Here is a 20,333-nt window from a genome sequence, read left to right as displayed (position 1 = left end):
GAGCGAAATGGGTGTGGACCCATCCCACGAAGAAGGGCTTGCCTCTGCTCCGCCTGCTCGAATTGAGGGTGAATCCCGTTCTGACTTGTCTGGATGGGCTAATCGTGCTCCGAGGGCTCCTGCTTCTGTTAAGCCCAAGAGCACTCCTCCCAAGGAGAGGCAAGATAAGGAGAGAGAGAGAGAAAGAGAAAAAGGGGGAGAGAGTCTTCGTCCGTCCCCTCTTCTCGGGAACGAGGGAGCCTTTCGAATAAGGAAGACTTGCCTTCAGCAACGGTGTCTTCAGTGCCAACCCATACGAGGCGAGCTCGATCAAGAGCTCATAGGGCTCCAGACTCTCCTCCAGCTGCATCACCTTCAATTCCTACAGCAATGTCACGTTCGACTGATAGTTGGCCTGGGTGGTTGAGCGCATCTTTACTTAGTTCAGGGCATGGCTCGAGAAACCCTATGTCGAAGGTTGAGGTCAGTGTGACTCCTGCCGTTAGCAGCCATGTTGTGTCTCCTGCACACCCTGCGATGTCTGTTCTGCCTGCATCAGAAGCTACACAGGAAGAAGTGGGCACCTTAAGGGCTCGTCCTTCTGGTTCACCGGCAGCACAGTCCTCGGATTCACCTGCCTCGGGAGGGCCTCTGGGAAGTCCTCTTCTTGGGCTTCGTGCTGGTTCAGAGGCCATGACACCCCTCGCCTTTAGAAACCATGTGCTTGATGTGTCTCCCCTAGACGTGATTGGCATTTCTGCTCCTCTGCAGCCGTCTTCAGGCTCCAAAGCATTCATAATGACGAGGATGCTCTATTCAGGTCTTCAGGGGTTAAAGGGGTGTTCTTTATTGGACCTTGGGGAAATGATAGAGGCTATCAGGGCTTGTGTAGCTAGCTTGAGGGGTGTGTTGCCCGATGGAGAAATCTTTGACTGCCTTGATGGGCTACTGCAAGATCTCAGTGACTGCGGAACCAAAGCCCTTTCATGTGAAGATGCAGCACATGCATCTTTCGAGAGGCGCTTAGATACCTTGGAGAAGGATTTGACCGACCAGCAAGGCCTAGTGTGGCAGCACACACAAACACGGGCTCGGCTTGTTTCAGAGCGGGACTCCTTTTCGGAGGAGGTTGCGAGCCTTTCTAGGGAGTTCGAGATCCTGAAGGCTGAGATGGATGAATTGCAAGCTCGGGTGGCCTCACTAAGATCTTGTCGAGACTCCAGCTGGGAGGTGTTACATCAGCGGTCGCGTGATGTGAAAGTTGCTAACTTGGCCAATTCGACTGCCCAGGAGATCTCTTGCCTTCGGGAAGAGAAGCAGGTCATGGTTCGGCGCGCAGAGAAGCTAAAAGCGATGATTGAGGAGTCTCTTGATCTTTTCTGAAAGCGCGGGGCTTTCCTACTCCTCCTCTTCTTGTTCATCTTGTTTTCTTTTCTTCTATGGGCTTTTTGAGCTTCGCTCGGATCCTTTTATAACTTTTCGGCTATAATGAATGAAGATTTGTTTTGGTTGATGATGATGATGATGCTTTTCTGTTTTTTGGAAGGCAATTTTAAGGTCTTGCCTTTGGGACCAATTGGGCCTTAGGTCTTCAGACCTTTCTGCTCTTATAGAGCAGGGATTGAGTCGAGTGAGACTCTTCCTCTAAGGGGGTCTGCCTTTCTTGGTTTTCTTGTGGTTGTGGGGGTTGTTCATCCCTTAGAACTATTTGACCGATTTGGATGTAGTTTTTTAAGATAAAGCGGAATGCCCTACAATTAGCCAAGTCATGGCCCCTTCGTTAGTGGTATTGACACCAAGGGTTGTGGCTTTTTTCACATTTGATCTTTGTTTTTTGGGAGGGCGAGGCGCTATCATCTCGTGTTGGGCCATCATGTCGAATATGGTAGAAAATTGCTCAGGAGGCAGTTTTGTTGCAGGAGAGTCGCTGGTTGACTCCTCCTAGATTGTGACCATGTGAGAGACTTCTGGGGCCTCAAAAGCTTTCTTGATGCTTTCTAGGTCGATTTGCCTATTTTGGATCAGGGTCTCGATGTGCTCTTTCAACTGGATGCAATCTTGGACTGGGTGCCCTAACATCCAATGGTAAGCACAGTTTTGGCTTGTTCTGGCTTCCTGACGACGGGGAGTACCAACATCTCTTGTTTGAGAAGCATTTTCAGGAGAGTCGGGACCCACTCCGTATTGAAGATGTACTTCAGATTCAGTCTGCGCAAGAACTCCTCAGTTTGGTGATATTTTTGTGGCGGCGACACATTATTATAATTCTGTTTCTGATGGACTTGCTATTGTGAGTCCGTCTGGGCTTTAGTCAGTAACCCTCGTGACATGTCTAGGGTTGGCAAAGGGGTAGCATTAATTGCGGGTTTAGCATCGAGAGGCACGATTGTCATGACCGCACTGATCACATTCTTTGGTTGGTTGGTGCGAAGATTTGACCTGTTGCCCCCGGTGTTATAAGCTTGGCTGGTGCCCGAGCTTTGGGCTCGGTCTCCTCCATGGTGTTTTAATAAACTTACAATCTTAACAGCTTTGGTGATCTTGTCGGAGAAGGTGGTGGGGTTAGACCCTCGACATGCAAGGCGATTTCTCGCTTCATGTTCATTACACATGTTTGCACCGCATCCGTTTCACTCAGGGGGTTGCTCAGGCACATGGAGAGGTCACGCCATCTCTGGAAATATTTTCCTACTGACTCGTATGGCTCTTGCATCATAGTGAGGAGTTCTATGGTTTGGACTTCCAATTCGGCTTGAAGAAGCGTTTGTAGAAGAGTTGTTCCATCTCCTCCCAAGAGTGGACTAAATTTGGTGGTAGCCATGCATATCATTTGAATGAGGGTCCCTCGAGTGTTTCGACGAACTGTCGTAAGAATACCTTGGTGTCCGCGGCTAATTCTTGACATGCAGACATGAAGTGGGCCATGTGTTGTTGTGGTTATCACGTTTCGTCGAAGACTGGTAGTTTCCTTTTCTAATATCCAGTGGGGAAGGGGACCTGTCAATCAAAGGCAGCAAAGGCTTTTTGTATTGGTGCCTCTCGGGTGTTTTTGACACTTGGAGGCCTTGGATGCTCTCGTTCATCATCCTTTGGACATCTTCTTAGGTGAAGGTTGTTGATGCTGCATGGGAGGCTGCGTTATGCTGATCTTGGAAGAAGGTGTGTGGGTCATGGTGTGTCGATGTCTGGCCCATGGGAGGTGGATGTGACCTCTCTCGTTCATCGTATTAGAGTTCGTGGGGAGAATTCACTTCTTGGTGGGGAGGTTCTTGGTGGGGAGGCACCGTGGTACGAGTGTCTTCCAGTCCTTTGATCTTATCAAGGATATCTTTTAACATACTTTTGATACCTCCAGGTGGATTTTCATGTTTCCCTTCTTTGTGGCTTACGACCATTGCTTCGACCTATTTGCCGAGACTCGACTGCTCCGCTGGAGGGGCGATCCTGGGCCTCGTAGTGCCTCGGTTCGGGATACCAATCAGAAATGGGTGAGCCTATCCTATCTGAGCCTGAGATTGCCTCGCAGCCCGTGTGAGTATAGGCTCCCGGTGGCCAGGAGGACGAGACTTTGTCGAGAGCGATTTTGGAGGCCTTGGAGCCATTGCTCTATTCGGATGGGCGTGTGACAACCCTGGTGCCATATCTCTTCAACTTGATCCAGTTCGCCTGAGTTTTGCGAATCAGGTGGGTTGAACTCATCTTCACGTATCTCGACAACGCGACATTCAACGACGTCATCCACCGTGAGTCCGTCTGCGTCTCGTAGCAGGTAGAATTAGTTTTCCTTCAACTGACCTTCTGTGGTCAAACGTTCAAGCTTGTCTTCCATGTGAGGCCATCTAAGCTTGCCTCGCTTGCTTGTGTTGAGGGAGTGGGTTGATTTTCATGGTGAATGACCCTACGCTCGCTTTTTGTGGTGGTCGCCTTCCCAAGTGAGGGGCCAGTCGGTCGGTTCTCTTCAAGTGTGGCATGCCCCGAGGCCTGCCTCGAGGGGGATCTTGCTAGTATAACATGGGCAAAGTTGAAAGGATCGTGCTCGTGGGGAACTTTTTTGAGAGCCAAACAGTGGGCGGTTGTCACACCCCAAGATTTCTAACATTCCCGAGGTGCGATAGACTATTCTTATACTAGAAAAAATTCAAATTCCTATTAATATATCTTGTACCAAAACAAATTTATCTATTAATTAAAATTTGTACAAAGTTTGCTCACATTTGGTATTCACGTGAAGTCTAGGTATAAATCTGTTGATAGAACAAAAACTTACAGTGGTGAAGTTAAACAAAAGTTACAAAGAAAAATTTAGTTATCACATGACTTTATCTTCTTCACAAGCTGGTCCTGATGTGCATTTAACTATGAGACTGCAATTACCCTAAAAAATATTTACCATAGTTTTGTGAGTTTGGCTACTCAGTAAGTGATCATCATGGTCCTAAAAATAATCATGGTTGGAAGATATAAACATTTTCTAAAGAATGCAGATTAAAAAAAAACAACATGAGGAGGAGCATTTCGAACAAAAACATTTATGAATAACAATCTCATTTTTTCACAAATCCGCAGTTAAACATAATGCAAATGAAGAAAATACGTATAAACATTTTAACAGAGATGCATAATTCAAAGGATTTCATAAAATACCCTACTGACGTCCCAAGTAGGTCACCTATATACCCCATCAGCGTTCTGATGGGTCCAAACAACCCTTACAGGTCCAATTGTACCTCACCAGCGTAGCGGATGAGTCCAAATATCCCCTACCGCATCGGTCTAAACAATCCCTGCAAGTCCAAACATACCTCACCAGTGTCCCGGATGAGTCCAAATAGTCCCTACCGCTGTAACCGGATAGGTCCTAACAATCCCTGCAGGTCTGATCATACCTCACTGGCATCCTGGATGAGTCCAAATAGTCCATACCGGCATAACCAAATAGGTCGTAACGATCCCTGCTGGTCCACTTATACTCAAATTATCTCTGAAACTCTTTAAACATCAGAAAGCAACAATATCATATATGCGAAGTATCATTGAAAAATATTAACATGAATTCACTTGAAGCAATTTAATAACAATCACTTCCATTGAAATATCTCTAAGTAGCCATTTAAACATTTTATGCAATAATTTCTGAAAGGTAACAGTTCTGAAGAACATTCTTGAAATCTAACATGATAACAGTCTAGTATCAATAAACAAACTTTTATGAGAATCCAAACTTAAATAAGGAATTATCCCAATTTATGGAATTGCCAATTTGTAAACAATCATTCCATAGGCAATACTACAATCAAGTGTAAAAATATCAATTTTTCAAATAATAAGGCAGACATTTGCATATGAATTCTACAATGTCTAAATATTCAAAAACAATAGAAGGAAATCTCATAATTTTACTAAAAGCGCAAATATCACATTTATTTCTAATAATTTACCGTATTTAAAATTCTGAACAATAGGCAGGAAAAATAAATTTATTTTCTAGAATTTACAACATTTAAATTTTTTAACAATAGATAAAATATCACAATTTTTACTAAAAGATTACTCTTCGAGACAATGAGATCGCTTATAGGCACAAGAATCCACACTGCTAGGTGGCAAGGCTAGATAAATCGCTACAATATCCTCATCATCTCGAAGCCCCATTCTTTGCCAAGGTTACCCAGAAATAAGGAATCCTTGTCTGATGATGGAGTAACATTAATTCCCTTCCCTTGTAGTGTATTGTGGGGATCATGCCAAATGGGAGGTGAAACAAGCTATATCAACCAGGGTCTGACCTGTTTCTTTTTGGGCCCTTAAAGTAGTTTGTTTATAGTGTACCTCAGTCAATAGTGTGCAAGAAGCGCAACACCAAGCAAGTATTTCCGCTGCAGTAACATAGGGTTTAAGCAAGGGAAGATGGCATGGTTCAATTGAAGTTTAGAGAGAGAAAAAGAGGGAAACATACATAAAGAGAGAAAAGTAGAGAGAGAGAAGAAAAAGGCATTCGTGACACCTCAATTAAGAAGTGTTAATGGAATGTGAATTGGGTTGTTGAGTTGCCACCTAATGGCCAAAACCAACTTTCCATGTAAAACCTTGAAGTAATTGGTGGTGGACCTAAGGTCCACCCAAATACAATTGCACCATCCAAAACTTTTGTTATTATTGAAACATTTTTATAAAAAAGCTAATGCTTCTATTATTTGGCATACTCAAAGAAAATGTGAAGTTACCGGCCAATGAATATTGGGTATAATACTAATCATTATGAGAAAATACTAATTATTTTCGACATAATGAATTATCACTTCAAAATTATTTATTTCCTGTAAATATTTTATTTATTTATTTTATTTTATTTATTTATTTATTTTGTATTTATTTCTATTAACACCATTAATATATATATATATATATATATATATATATATATATATATATATATATATATTTTGTTCCAAAAGTTTTAGGTCGTCACAACGGTATTTGGCCATCAGCTTGGACCTTTAGTGTGTCGTGCCTCTCGTCAATGGGGTGCTTGTTCCTGCACGAGTGTGTGCGATCTATCGGAGTGTTTGGGACGATATTGGGCCCGTCCCTTCGTGCTGTGGGGGACTGAACACTTGGGATGCCTGCCCGGTGGGTTTGGCAGACCTTAGGGCCCTCGACATGCATGTGCACTGGTTTTCGGGCTCTTCAGTTGGTCCGAAGCTTGTGTGCTCATCTGGGTCCACCGTTTGTGTTGCCCTGAGCGCTGAGTTATTACGTGGCATGTAGGCGGTCGGCAGACCGCGTGTGGTGAGTTTGGGTCTGAGGTGACCCACAATGGGTGAAGGGGATTGAAATGGACTGACATCTATCCCGATTTGTCACAGTGATGGTCAGACCATCAGTTGTGATGTTGGTGTGTGCGAAGGAGGACGCACATGCACCGATGGTGTGTGGCATGGGCAGACCTAGTTTATGGGCGCCCGTGGAGGTGGCAGCCCTATTGGGGTCTACCGAACGGCAGGGAAGGGCAGCGAGGAACCCTCGCCTTGGTTTACAGCTGACAAGGTGCCAGTCATGAGGGCGTGGGAGAGTGGCTGCGGCGCAACCCTTAGAGTTAACCTCACTGGGTTCCCTCCAAATGTGGGCGGAGGAAGGAGTAGGGGCATGGATGCCCACACTCCGAGTTATCTTAGGTTGGACTAAGATAGCAGGACCAGCTAACCCACTCGTGAAAGAATGAGCCATTGATATGGGGATGAGACAGTCCTCGATTTGGAAAAGAGAAGAAGAGTGGGAATTCATTGAAATTTTAGAAAGATAGGAGAAGAGGGTTTTCGTCTGAAAACAGTCCGAGCCAACTACAGGGTGGTGTGTCCCCAATGGAGTCGCCAGTTGGTCGGGGCCTGATTTTCTCTTGGTCCCTCGGGCGAGACGCGGGGAGGAAATCCTCTCTCAAACAACTGCAGAAGGCTCGCACGCGTGCTTTCTCGAGCGCGGATAGGATACCAACAAAGAGAGAGATTTTACGACGAGAGAATGTCAATTTACTCACCTCATCGTTGAGGGTTCGTGGGACACGTTCGGGCGGTTCGCCCTCTTAGATCAGTTACGAAGGCCTTTCGACTGTTCACCAGCATGGTTTGATTAGGGACTCTCTTCAAACGTTATCAACTCTTTTCTCCCCTCTCATGTTTAAATTTCAATGGATGTCTCAATTCTTCTTTGGATTGACTCTCTTCCAGCGATGTCTCTTCGGATAGTCGAACAGGCGAGCAGGGGGTTTCCTTGGTTCGGTTAAACTGTCCTAGAAAAGAGGGGGCTAGACACGGCCGCACATTGGTTTGAGCACTTTGACTTGCTCGCGCCCGCGCAGTTTTGTATGTGTGCGGGATTACATGTTTAGAGGGGAAGGGAGAAAGTTTTGGTGATGTTAGATATCTTCAAGAGAAGAGAGGTGTATACCTACGTGGTTGGGGGTATTTCTCTTTTGCAAAAGTTTTCTCTCTCCTCTCTTTGGGATGCTATGGTTAAGAGAAAAGACAAACAAAAGCAAGCTTCATGTCTCTTCTTTATTGAATTATAATCCCCTTTTTACAATTGACCTAAGCTTATTTATATAGAGTTCTCACCAAACAGAGGTGGATACTAAAAAACAAAGCCTAAATACAATTAAAAGAATTTAAAATAAAGTCCCAAAATTGGGTACAATGACCAAAATGGCCATAAACTCTTTTGTGTAAATGACAGACTTGTCCTTCCTTGAGGAGCCCGCCGCCATTGTCAAACTTCAAGAGCTCTTTTCGGATACTTGCAGTGTGAGTTCGGTCAATCTATTGCTATATTCTCAACGTTCATTTTCTTGTGATCGTTTTGATCTCTTTTGATCGTGCTTCGACAATCTCTTTCGTGAGGGAAGGAGTTCGGTTAGTTTTATGAACTTTTCAATGGTTTCTTTCTTGATATGCGGTGTCTTTGTGTTGATTGCGAGACAGGGCAAGTTCCTTTCAGTGTTTTTGCAACAAGTTCAGTTTGCTTTTTAGTCTTTGCTTTGTGATATTCGAGAGATCACCAGAAAAGGGATTCCGGCGACAAGGGATTTTTTTATTTCTTCTGTGACCTTGGGTTTCGTGTCTTTTCTGTTTTGTTTTGAACGCCGCTTGTCATGTTGACTTGGGTTTCTTTCTGGGAGTGTTCTTTTTTGTCTTGGTTTCCACGCGGCCAAGTTTTCTATGAGGGCCAAGACGTCATTTTGAAGATTGCAGCGTCCATGAATTCAGGCCGTCTTTCTTCCTTCGTAGGGCATACTTGTCTTCATGTTTGCTCGCTTTGGGGGTCTGTGCGGTTGAGGCTTTGCTAGCGTTTGAGGCCTTAGCCACTCTTCTGCTGCAGGGAAGGAGTCACGAGCTCGTCGAGGAGTGGCCAGAAATCTCCATGGCCATTGACTGGTTTGGTGAGGGCGTATGGCGAAAGCGTGCCTCTGCCCTACTTCACGATGGGGCGGGCTTAATGTTGCTGGGTTGACCCGATTGAGCTCAGGCCAGCTTCTCTTTGGAAGGTGACGACAGTAGTCGTTTAGAGCGTTATCTAGCCTTTGTGTCCATGACGGTGGAATAAGATTTTGCCCCTTGGGCACACAAGTATTATTCCCTTGGTCATTCTTGTTCGAGGCTTATTCTCGGCTACTACCCCCGTGTAACCATGTCTTGCGTACCGCTGTGATTAGGTTGTCGCCGGCCCTCTCCTTTATTTGCTTGAGGGACTAAGGTACGTCAAAAATGACGTATAACACCCTCAAAAGGAGTTCTAATTGGGAAAAAGTTTAGAAGTAATATCATCTGGCAAATTTGGTTGGAGCGCAATAGGAGAACTTTTGTTGGGGTATCTCTTAATATTGAAGATGTTAAAGATCACATCCTTCAGACTCTCTGGCATTGGTTTTCTTCCACTAGTGAGGGGCGAGGAATTTCGAAGGTTGACATTTTTGTTAACCTTAAGAATTTGGTCTTCTCTTTTACACCAATCTGTCGCTCGCACTATGTTTGGAAACCTCCCCTTGAATGCTCTCTCAAGCTTAATTTTGATGGTAGCTTCTTTGGTAATCTGGGACTAGCTAGAATTGGAGGATTGCTTAGGGAGTGTGAGGGTTTCATTATTTTCTCATATACAGGTCCTTGTGATATCACCGTGGCCAATCGGGCTGAAATTTGCTCCCTTCTGCAAGGACTGGAACTTATTGTCAGTAAGAGAATATTGAGAAATGTTCTTATTGAAGGAGATTCACTCATTGTCATTAAATGGTGTAAGTTGGAGCAAAAAATTACTTGGACTCTTCATGGTTTTGGACTGAAAATCTTAGATCTTTGCTCTACCTTGGACCTACAAATCTCTTTTTGCCATGTTTATCGTGAGGGCAATGGAGCTGCAGATAGCTTAGCTAAAGATGGTCTTCTTTTACTCTTTGTCTATTTATGATATTCTAATTTCTGCATTGTAATTCTATATTGTTTCAGCACATCGTTAATAAAAGTTTCTAATATTATAAAAAAACAAAAGAAGAGAGAGATAGGGTAAACAATGGTGTAAAATGAGATATTAGTGAGGATAGTTGAGAGAGAGAATAAGTGAGACTAGGAGAATATAAAGAAAGAGAGAAAAGGAAGGAGTTAACAATGTTCATATTCTATGTCTTGTAGTGTGAGCAGCAATTATGGGATGTTCAAATTTGTAAAATTGCTCTCACATGGATGTTGTTTTGGTAGTTTGGTTTTTGAAAACTCATGTTAACAAAACTTGACGCACCATTTCAAAAGATGTCTCTCTATGCCTATCTCTTTTTAACTTATTATTCAAAAATCTCTACATCCTTAAAACTCTCCTATTTTATTTAAAGAATGAGATTCAATAGAGATTATTCTAAAATCTCTAAAGATAAGAGCATATGATATATTCATATAAATATAAAGATTTCCTTCTTTCTTAAAGTCCTAATCTCTATCTTAAAGTCCTAACAAATATTCCTCCATTAATTTTTTTTCTTTCTTAAATTTGTACTCATACATGTTTTTTTCCCCCTCGCTCAAGAGTAGGTCCTCGATATTTAAGGAGAGAGAGAAACACATTTATAAAAAGGAAAAGAAGCGAGTTCATAGAAGTTTGAAATTCAAGGAGATAGTTAAGGGATAACGATGAAATCATGAAATAATTTAAGAATTAAGTACACAAAATGATCAATATAAGAAACACATGTGAAAAAATAGAAGGTGAACCCCTCTTGTTTAATATATAGTAGATAGATAACTACAAGTATATCAAGTTTGGGCAGTGATTTCATGCAATGGTTGTATCGTAGTATAATGCAACCACACTTCAAAAAAACCATATTTGTGGTATTTGTATGATCCAAAATTTTGTACACACACTATCTTCATTTAAATAATCAATCCTAAAAAAAAAGTTCAATTTGAACCCTAGATATGGTCAAAATCAGTCCCCTCTAATATCAAATCTAGACCATTCATTTAGTGAATTTCAAGATCTTAGCTTTTACAAACTCAAAATCATTTGTTTCTTTTTTAACATTGTGCATCTAATGATAATAAAGGCATCTAAAAAAATTGAAAAAAAAAAAAAATCCAACTAAAACCTAGATCTGAACATCTTATCAAAATAAACGACCGATGTTAATTAGGTTAAAAACATACTCTTTAGGTTTTGTTTTCAATTTTTTCCTTTTTGTGATTGTTTATTAGAATGAAAAAAAGTGTATATTTCAAAATTTGGATCAAACAAATAGCTTTACAATAATTTTTGAAGATTATTGTATTATATTATTATACAACGGTTGCATGAAATCACTACCCATCAAGTTTTATAAAAATATAATTGTTCCCTCAAACTTCCTATCCAAATGCCTTCCTTGCAGGTCACATGGCTTGTCGTCTCATTAGGCGATTTGTTAGGTACGGTCTGGACAACTTTCCTGACCTTTACAATTGAAAAAGTGATCGTGTTTAGAAATGAAAATAAAAATAACAATAAATGGAAAAACCAACTGAAGAAGCAAACAAACCCCGGCACTAGCGTTATTTCCATGGTGGAGTAAGGGCATTTGTGGATTCTGCTGTTTAATTAGAAGCTCTGGACCACATTATGCCAACGAGTGGTAGCTGGCGAGCGAGGAAATTGTATTTTGGGCTCTTCTTTACTGCTCTTGAACCAGTGGAGTCATGGCAACACAAGGTCAGGTTATCACCTGCAAAGGTACTCTCTCTGAACTTAGCTTTCCCTCTCTCACACTCCACACGACTACGTCTTCCACTCCTATCTCTCTCTCTTTTTCTTTCTCTCTTTATTGGGAAAGGAATTTCCTTTCTGATTCAGTAGGAATTAGGGAATGTCTTTTGTGCTGCATTTGGGATCTTTGTTATTGGATCAGGGAATGGTATTTGCCTTGTCATTTGTGATGTCTTTTTTGGTTGTTATTTTAAGCTGCTGTGGCGTGGGAGCCGAACAAGCCCTTAGTGATAGAGGATGTCCAGGTTGCGCCTCCACAAGCCGGAGAGGTTCGCGTTAAGATCCTCTTTTCGGCTCTTTGCCACACTGATATATACACTTGGTCTGGACAGGTTTGACTCTCTCTCTCTGTCTGTCTGTGAGTTCAGACGCCCATATGGGTGTTTGTCTGGATCACTGATTTTCCCTTTTAGTATAACCACCTTCCTCGTGGTGCTGGAGAATGGCGTTCTAAAACAATGTCTATAACTCTTTGTGCTTTGTAAATTTCTGGCTGGTTTTGTTTCTCAAAAAAAATAAAAAAATTCTGACTGGTTTAATGTGCGTTATCTACTACACTTATAAAGAAAGGAAATTAATGATAAGTTGTGCTTACCTAAATGTATTTCAGTTCTTGCTTGTTACTTGTGGAGTAATGCTCTATTGTTATTGTAGGAAAGTATGCAGGAAGTAATATTTATGCTGGAAAGTTTTTGTACTCGAGATGACCTAGAAATACAGTCAATGCAAGTCATAATCTGATCTTATGTTGCTCCAATCTGATTTTGGCTTTACTCGTTAGAAATAGGACCAATTTCATGAAGTTTGATGAGTCTTATTGGATATTGGAAATAATAGATAGAATCCAAAGAAGCCTTACCTTCATAAGTAGTTGTTCTGAGGAGCCATCGCTGTTGTTGTTATTAGTATCATTATTGTTTCTTTACATAGGGTCATTATTGTTTCTTTACATATCCCTATGTACTTTGTTGCACTATCATGTTAGTTATCATTGTTTTAGGAGCAAACGATCATGGTTTTGGTATTGCCTAGTTATCTGTTGAAGTTTCGCTGTTTGGGAAGAAAGATACACGTAAATAGTCATTTAAATTCTGTTTTTAGAGGAATCCTGAAGGGCTATTTCTATTAAATTTTTCTGTAAAGAGCATTTTACATGCTTGAGATTTCTATCCGTTTGGATCTTTTACAAAATAGTGTAACATATACACCTCAAGGCGTGCTTTGTGTTTTTTTTTCCCTTAGTCTAAGTTTATATGTAGAAGACCATGAAATAACATGAATCTATCAATGCTTTTAAGAGGGGAACATGATCTCTAAATTTTAGTAGTTTTGCTACTACTCTAGTACTTTAGATTTGATCAATATGCTCATATTATTAGATGACTAATTTTTGAAACCTAGACATGTTATTTCATTGGTTCCTGGAAATTCTCTAGTGTGTTTAACTAATACATGCTTAAGCATATACCAATTGTTTTGTCTTTGTTGTGTAATTTTACTGTCGTAAGTAAATGGTGGCCTAGCATTCTCCTTTTTTTCATATCACGCATTTGTTCATTGTTGTAGTTATAGTAACTTTCTTTTGCACATAGAGTATGAGTTGTTTGTCAAATACTATGTGAATTACTCACAAGAATGTGGGTTTATTATTCTCTTTTGTTCTTTGATCGAAGATGTTACAATTATTGTCGAACTAAATTGTTTTGTTTTAAGGGAAGTGTTGGCTACCATATACAACTGATTTAATTTCAATCTCATGGCTCACCATTGCTTTAGGATAACATCAACGCTTGAGACTCAACTATCAAGCACAAACAAAATTGGGGGGGGGGGGGGGGGCGCTACAATAAGCTCCTTTTGTATTTGCACTATGTGAATGATGCTTTCTCGCAAATTGCATCACATATGATGCCTCTATCATATGGTCAGAATACTTTATGAAATACCTGATTTTGTGATTTGGTTCCAGCTTTAACTTGTAAGAACAATAATTCTGAAACTGCGAATAGGTTTGAGTTCATCAAATCCTGTCGTGGTTCTTATGTACATGCCTCCATTTATGATCAAAGTCCACATTTGTTGGGGCATCTATAAGAAACGTATAAACCTAGCATTGTCTAAGAAGGAATTATCTGTAATTGACGATCAAAAGTAAAAATAAACATAAAAAATAAACAAAAGGAAATTATCTCCTTTTGATTGTGCGTGCGCATGTGTTTTACACATAGTTACCGGAATCTCTCCACCGACCTCGCGTTTCTAGTTTCGAAACTCGATTCCGCGTTTCCATTAAGGAATCTCCGTGGAAACTATTTTTCGTAACCCAAGGAAACTCGATTCCTTAATTTTAGAATCTTATCTTTAGAAACCATTTTTCGAAACCAAAGAAACTCGATTCTTTAATTTCGGAATCTCGATTCAACACATCTTTAGAAACCATTTAGCGGAACCCAGGAAATTTGATTCGTTAATTTCAGAATCTCGATCCAACACATCTTTAGAAACTTGAACCCATTAATTGTGGGTAGACATTCCCAAATATATCGAATTTGGATTTCAGTGAGGATTAAATCTTGATTCCACATCAATTGGAGTAGAAATCTTCCTTCGAATGCTTCTAGTGGTTGCAGTCATTATTTTACTTGTGTCACCCTGGGTGGCCTTTATTTTAAATTTTAAAATATAACTAGTGAATACAACACATACAATTAAAGGTAAAAACATGGCGTAGATATAATCCTATTTTGTCTTTATAATAATGAAGTCAAAATCACAATTTAGAAATACTTGTCTAATGATTGTAAGTTCAATAATCAGCTCAATCACTTTAAAATTTGGGAAACCTTCTCATAAGAGACATCCAATGTAAGTTCTAAAGTTGATGAGGCTCAAGATATGCTTGTGGCTTCCTTCTCCATAAAAATGAAATCTCGATTTCTGATAGGTGTTGTCAAACACATTCCATAGTCCATATTATTATAAATTTCGATCTCAAACTGGCATGGATCTCTAATTCATATACTTCAGAAACTTGATTCCATATATGTTAGAATCACGATTCAAAACAACAACATATCTCTGGTCCACAAATGTCAGAAACTTGATTCTATAGATGTCGGAAACTCGATTCCACATATTAATGAATCTCGACTCTTGGAGTGTTGATTCTAGGGGAATGGGAATCTCGATTCCATATGTGGATGAAACTTAGAGCTATTTCGATCAAAACATGATTCTCAAAACTAGGAATCTCATTCCCAGCGATTCCTATTGTACGGACAACGATTCCTAAGGTAGGAATCTTCTAGCCGGCCGCGATTCCTAAAACGATTCGGATTCCCAAGCGTTTCGACCAACTATGGTTTTACATTCAACTTCATATGAAATCAATGAATAGACCTCATGATTTAGGCCTAACTTAGATTGACAAGTATTTTATTCAAGGCCCCCGATGTGGAAACCTTGCTTTAGTCCCACTTCAGGAACTTGAAGAGCAATATAGGGTGGCCAGGATATAAAATGACTAATGGGATGGGGTGGTGAGCAGGCTGTTTAGCTGCCCAACGAATGTAATGGGCCCACACAAATAAATGGAGGGTTTCTCTTTGCATAGAGGGGTGGACCAGCCTTCTCTTAAAAAAAAATTATAAATTTGAAGAAAATAAAAAAGAAAAATAAAAGATTGGGACCTGTAACCGGTTCAACTCAAGTTAGTTGCGATTCTTAGAAAGAACTGGCTGGTTTTGTAGGAGAGCCGTCCAAATTTTTCTGGAACCACCTGATTCTTGATATATTAAGGAAACTGGGGCGGTCCCTTGGAAAACCGATCTGTATTGGCCGGATGGGCGATTTTTAAAACCTTGAGTTGAATTGAAATTCATGAACTGAATTCATGCACTTGAAGAAGGGAAATGCAATTATGTGTGTTGTTTGGGGTTATATGATGCAAATAAAAAATCGGTGTTTTTTGTATTTTTTTTATTTTTATATTTTCTTGATTTTAGATTTGGTATTATTTAGGTTGTTAGTTTATTTAGTATTATTTTTATATTTTTTTGTTGTGGAGATTTGAGGGGTATAAAGGATATTTACTTTTGAATTTTAGGAGTTATCTTTTAGATACAGAGAAATAAAGACAATCTTTAGATGACACGTTCTAATCTTTAGAAAGTCAATCTTTTAGTTAGAAAGTCTAACTTTTGATAAATATGTAGTTAGAAAGGTTATCGTTTTAGGAAAGAAAAGAGTTTTAAAAGGAGAGAAGTGTGTTTTTATTTATTTATTTATTTATTTATTTTGTTCTAAATGTATTTAAAAGGAAGAAGTCCCTTATTGTAAGGAGAGCGGTGAATTGAGTAAAATTGAACTTGTGGAAATATATTTTTGAGGTGGATTCCTGTGCAGACCTTGAGAGGGTATATTCTCTAAAAATTTTATTTTATTGTTATTTCTTGATTTATTATTATTTTTCCCTACATCAGTTGGTATCAGAACAAGTAGATCCAGTTCTTTACCATGCCACCGAATGCTAATCCTGCTATGGCTGATCGTTTTGGGACAAGCTATAGAAATTTTCTCCAAAGTCATGGAGGATGTTCGTGACAGTTTGACCAAAGTCATAGAGGATGTTCGAACCAAAGTACGTGAAATTAATCAGTGGTTACAACGGTTGGAGAACAATGTTAATACAGAAGAGGGTGCTCGCAACCATATCTATTTTGCACCAGTAGTCCCACGACAGACCCAGGGTGTCGATCCCGATTGTAATGAAGAAATTCACAAGCAAGATCTGCGTCCCATATAGCGTCCACGAGATTTCGGTATTAAACTCACATCCTATTCAACTTGAGAAAATCGAGCTGAATACCAAGATCATGTTGATGCATCATAAGACAGATCTTGTTTGTAAATTTCTTCGTTACGATCGGGATTAGTAGCCCGGGTCGATCGATAACTTGTTTCGCCTCTACAGTGAGTTTTGACGCCACATCCATATGGTTGCGAGCGTCCTCTTCTTGGTGGATGGTGTCCTCCAACTGTTGTAACCATTGATTCATTTTACAAAATTATGTTCGAACATCATGACTTAGGTTAAACTTTCACGAACATCCTCCATGACTTTGGTCAAACTTTTGAAAGCTTAACCCAAACGATCATCCATAGCAAGATTAGCTTTCAGTGGCATTGCAAAAAGTTGGACCTACATGCTCAGATACCAACTGATGTAGGGAGAAATAATAACAAACCAAACAATAAAAATAAAATAAAAGTGTGAGAGAATGTACCTTCTCAGGGTTTGCAAGGGAGTTCACCCCAAAAAATATTTTCACAAGACCCAAATTCTTTACTCAAATCCACCAACCCCGAGAGATTAATGCAAATAAAAATCTACGTTGTTTAATTTTTTTGTTTTATATTTTTTTAAATTTTAGAAAAGGTGTTATTTGAGACTTGAGTTTTCTTAAGGGTTATTTTTAACTTCTTTTGTTGTAGCTTTATGGGTGGTTAGGATAAATTTTTTTGAGAAATAGTTTCTATTTTTGTAGGGGTTGAGGTTGTTATCTCCTAATGGCGGTTTCATAAGGATCATGATTTGTGGGGGTTAAGGTTGTTATCTCTTAATGGTTTGATAAAGATCATGAAAGGGAAAATAAAGAAAGAGATGAGGAAGGGAAGTTTGAGAGAGGAAATAGGTAAAGTACGTAAAGAGAAGTTTAAAATTGTAGGAGAGAGATAAATGTGTGTTTTTTGTTTTATTTTATTTTTTATTATTTCACTTGTATTTAAAGGGGAAAGGTCCCTTCATTGTAAAGAGCTGATATTAGAATTGAGTAAAGTTAATCTTGGGAAAAGATCTTTTTGGGGTGGATTCCCTTGCAGACCTTGAGAGAGGGTATATTCTCTCACTTTTTTATTTTTCTGGTTTTCTATTATATCTCCTTGCATCAATTAGTATCAGAGCAAGTTGATCCATCTTTTTGCAATGCTACCGAAAGCTAATCCTGCTATGGATGATCGCTTGGTACAAGTTATATGAAGTTTCACCAAAGTCGAGAAGGATGTTCGTGAAAGTTGCCCAAAGTCATGGAGGATGTTCGAATTGAAGTTCGTGAAATGAATAAACAACGGTTACAACCGTTGGAGAATACTATTATTCGTGAAGGGGGTGCTTGCAACCATGAAGATCCAACACTAATGACTAGGTGTGCTGATGTTGAATGTGACGATCACATTGTGATGCAAGGACCATGATTTGAGGACCATCCTCATGATCTTGGTATTCAACACAATCTACCCAAGTTCTATAAGGAACTTGAAAAAGAAATTATTGAGCTCGAGATCTCAGTGTTCTACTTAAAGATGAGCAAAAAGTATTTTCTGAATCGATTTATTGAAGAAAAAGTGCCAAGGCGCATGGTGTGGCGACATCACCAAGTATGCGATAATAATTGGCCTCTGAAGGATGTAAGCTCGAGGTCAAGCTTCTCTCAACCCCGGCAAAATGATGCAAATAAAAATTAGGGTTGTTTAATTTTTTTATTTTATATTTTTTAAAATTTTAGACGAGGTGTTATTTGAGATTTTAGTTTTCTTAAGGGTTAATTTTTGTCTTTTTTAGTTGTAGAGATTTAAAGGGTAAAATAGTAAATTCTTTATGGAAGTTGGTTAGGATAGAATTTTGTGAGAAATATTTTCTATTTTTGTGGGGGTTGAGGTTGTTATCTCCTAATGGGGGGTTGATAAGGATCATGATTTGTGGGGGTTAAGGTTGTTATCTCTTAATGGGTTGATAAGGATCATGAAAGGGAAAATAAAGAAAGAGATGAGGAAGGGAAATTAGAGAGGGAGAAGAAATAGGAAAAATTGGTAGAGACATAAGTAGAAAATTGTAAGAGAGAGATAAATGTGTTTTTATTTATTTATTTTATTTTTTATTAGTTCAATTGTATTTAAAGAGGAAAGGTCCCTTCATTGTAAAGAGCAAAGATTGGAATTGAATAAAGTTGATCTTGTGAAAAGATCTTTTTGGGATGGATTCCTTTGCAGATCTTGAGAGGGGGTATATTCTCTCACACATTTATTTTATTTTTATTTTCTGGTTTATTATTATATCTCCTTTCATTAGTAAATGACAAAAAAGAAATTTTTTTTAAAAAAATTGTATTTTTTTATATTTTTCTTAGGGATAGGAAGATATAAGGTTGGTGGGGTGTAAGTTTTTTGTGCGTGAGTTTTTTTTGATAAGCTTTATCTTTAAACCATAGAAAATCATGAGATAGATAGAGGTAATCTTGGAAAGTCCTATTTTCATGGACTTAGGAGATTTTGTTAGAGATTTAGAGGCATCACGTGGGAATAAGGAGAGATTTAAGGAGGTCTAGATATGAGAAAAGATAATGGATAAAGATTGAGGAAAATAGGACGTGAGAGAGAGAGAGAGTTTTAGGGCGTGGGAGAGAATTTTAGATAGTACGAGAGTTTTACTTTTTGGTTCCTTTTTTTTTTGTTTATTTTTTCTTAAAAGTCTATTTAAAGGGAAGAAGTCCCTCTTTGTAAAGAGAAAATATTGTAATCGAGTAAAGTTGATCTTGTGAAAAGATCTTTTTGGAGTGGATTCCCTTGCAGACTTTGAGAGGGTATATTTTCTCAACCTTTTTTATTTTATATTTGATTTTTTTAGTTTATTGTTTGTCCCTGCATCAGTTGGTATCAGAGCAAGTAGATGTAACTTTTTGCAATGCCACCAAAAGCTAATCTTACTGTGGATGATCGCTTGGGACAAGCTGTAGAAAGTTTCACCAAAATCATGGAGGATGTTCGTGACAGTTTAATCAAAGTCATGGAGCATGTTCAAACCAAAGTACGTGAAATGAATAAACGGTTACAACTGTTGGGGAATAATGTTCGTCATGAATAGGGTGCTCGCAACCACATCAACTTTGCACCAATAGTCCAATGACAAACTCAGAGTGCTGATCCCGATCGTAATGAAGAAATTCACATGCAAACTCCTCATCCCATAGAGCGTCCACAAGATTTTGGTATTAAAGTCGATCTCCCGAAATTTTATGATAAGCTCCACATAAAAGCTTTTACTGATTAATTAAGTGCAGTTGAAAATTATTTTGAATGGAGTGAATTGCCAAAGGAACGTAAGGTTAAACTTGCCGCAACCACGCTTCACAGGTATGGTACAGCTTGGTGGGAGCAAGTTCAACAATCCCGATTTCGTAGTGGAAAGGGAAAAATTATTGACTGACCAAAGATGAAAAAGAAATTGAATTTTTTTTTTCTTCCTGTGGATCATGAGCAAATTTCCTTTCAAGAACTTCCAAAATCTTCTACAGAATGAGAAAAAAGTGGAAAATTATATTGGGGAGTTTTATTGATTAGTAGCTCAAAACAACCTCCAAGAAACAGGAGGACAAAAGGTTGCTTGATATGTAAATGGGCCTCAACCAACCATTAGAGACAATGTCTTTCTACATTGGCCATGGACCTTAAGTGAGACTTATCAAATTGCTTTATGAGTAGAAGACAAATACCAATGGAGCATTGATGAGCAATTTTTCACCTAG

General features: G+C 39.4%; 1 protein-coding gene across 7 annotated transcripts in view; it reads left to right on the top strand.

The window, feature by feature from the left end:
• Positions 1-11,615: 11,615 nt before the first annotated feature.
• The window catches only part of LOC18426021 (alcohol dehydrogenase class-3), a 75,612-nt gene continuing 66,894 nt past the window's right edge, over positions 11,616-20,333 (top strand). For all 7 annotated transcript variants that reach the window (XR_016059604.1, XM_088872490.1, XM_020662286.2 and 4 more), the window contains exons 1-2: positions 11,616-11,721; positions 11,950-12,086. Coding sequence is in view for 6 of the 7 variants with exons in the window: in XM_006830554.4 (XP_006830617.2) it covers positions 11,688-11,721; positions 11,950-12,086 (171 nt within the window). In the remaining variant the exon portion in view is untranslated. The remainder of the gene's footprint in view (positions 11,722-11,949; positions 12,087-20,333) is intronic.

Source organism: Amborella trichopoda, chromosome 7 (genome assembly GCF_054954075.1).
Source record: "Amborella trichopoda isolate Santa Cruz 75 chromosome 7, AtrichopodaSantaCruz75HAP2 v2.0, whole genome shotgun sequence".
Classification (NCBI taxonomy): domain Eukaryota; kingdom Viridiplantae; phylum Streptophyta; class Magnoliopsida; order Amborellales; family Amborellaceae; genus Amborella; species Amborella trichopoda.
This window is presented reverse-complemented; position numbering and strand designations above follow the sequence as displayed.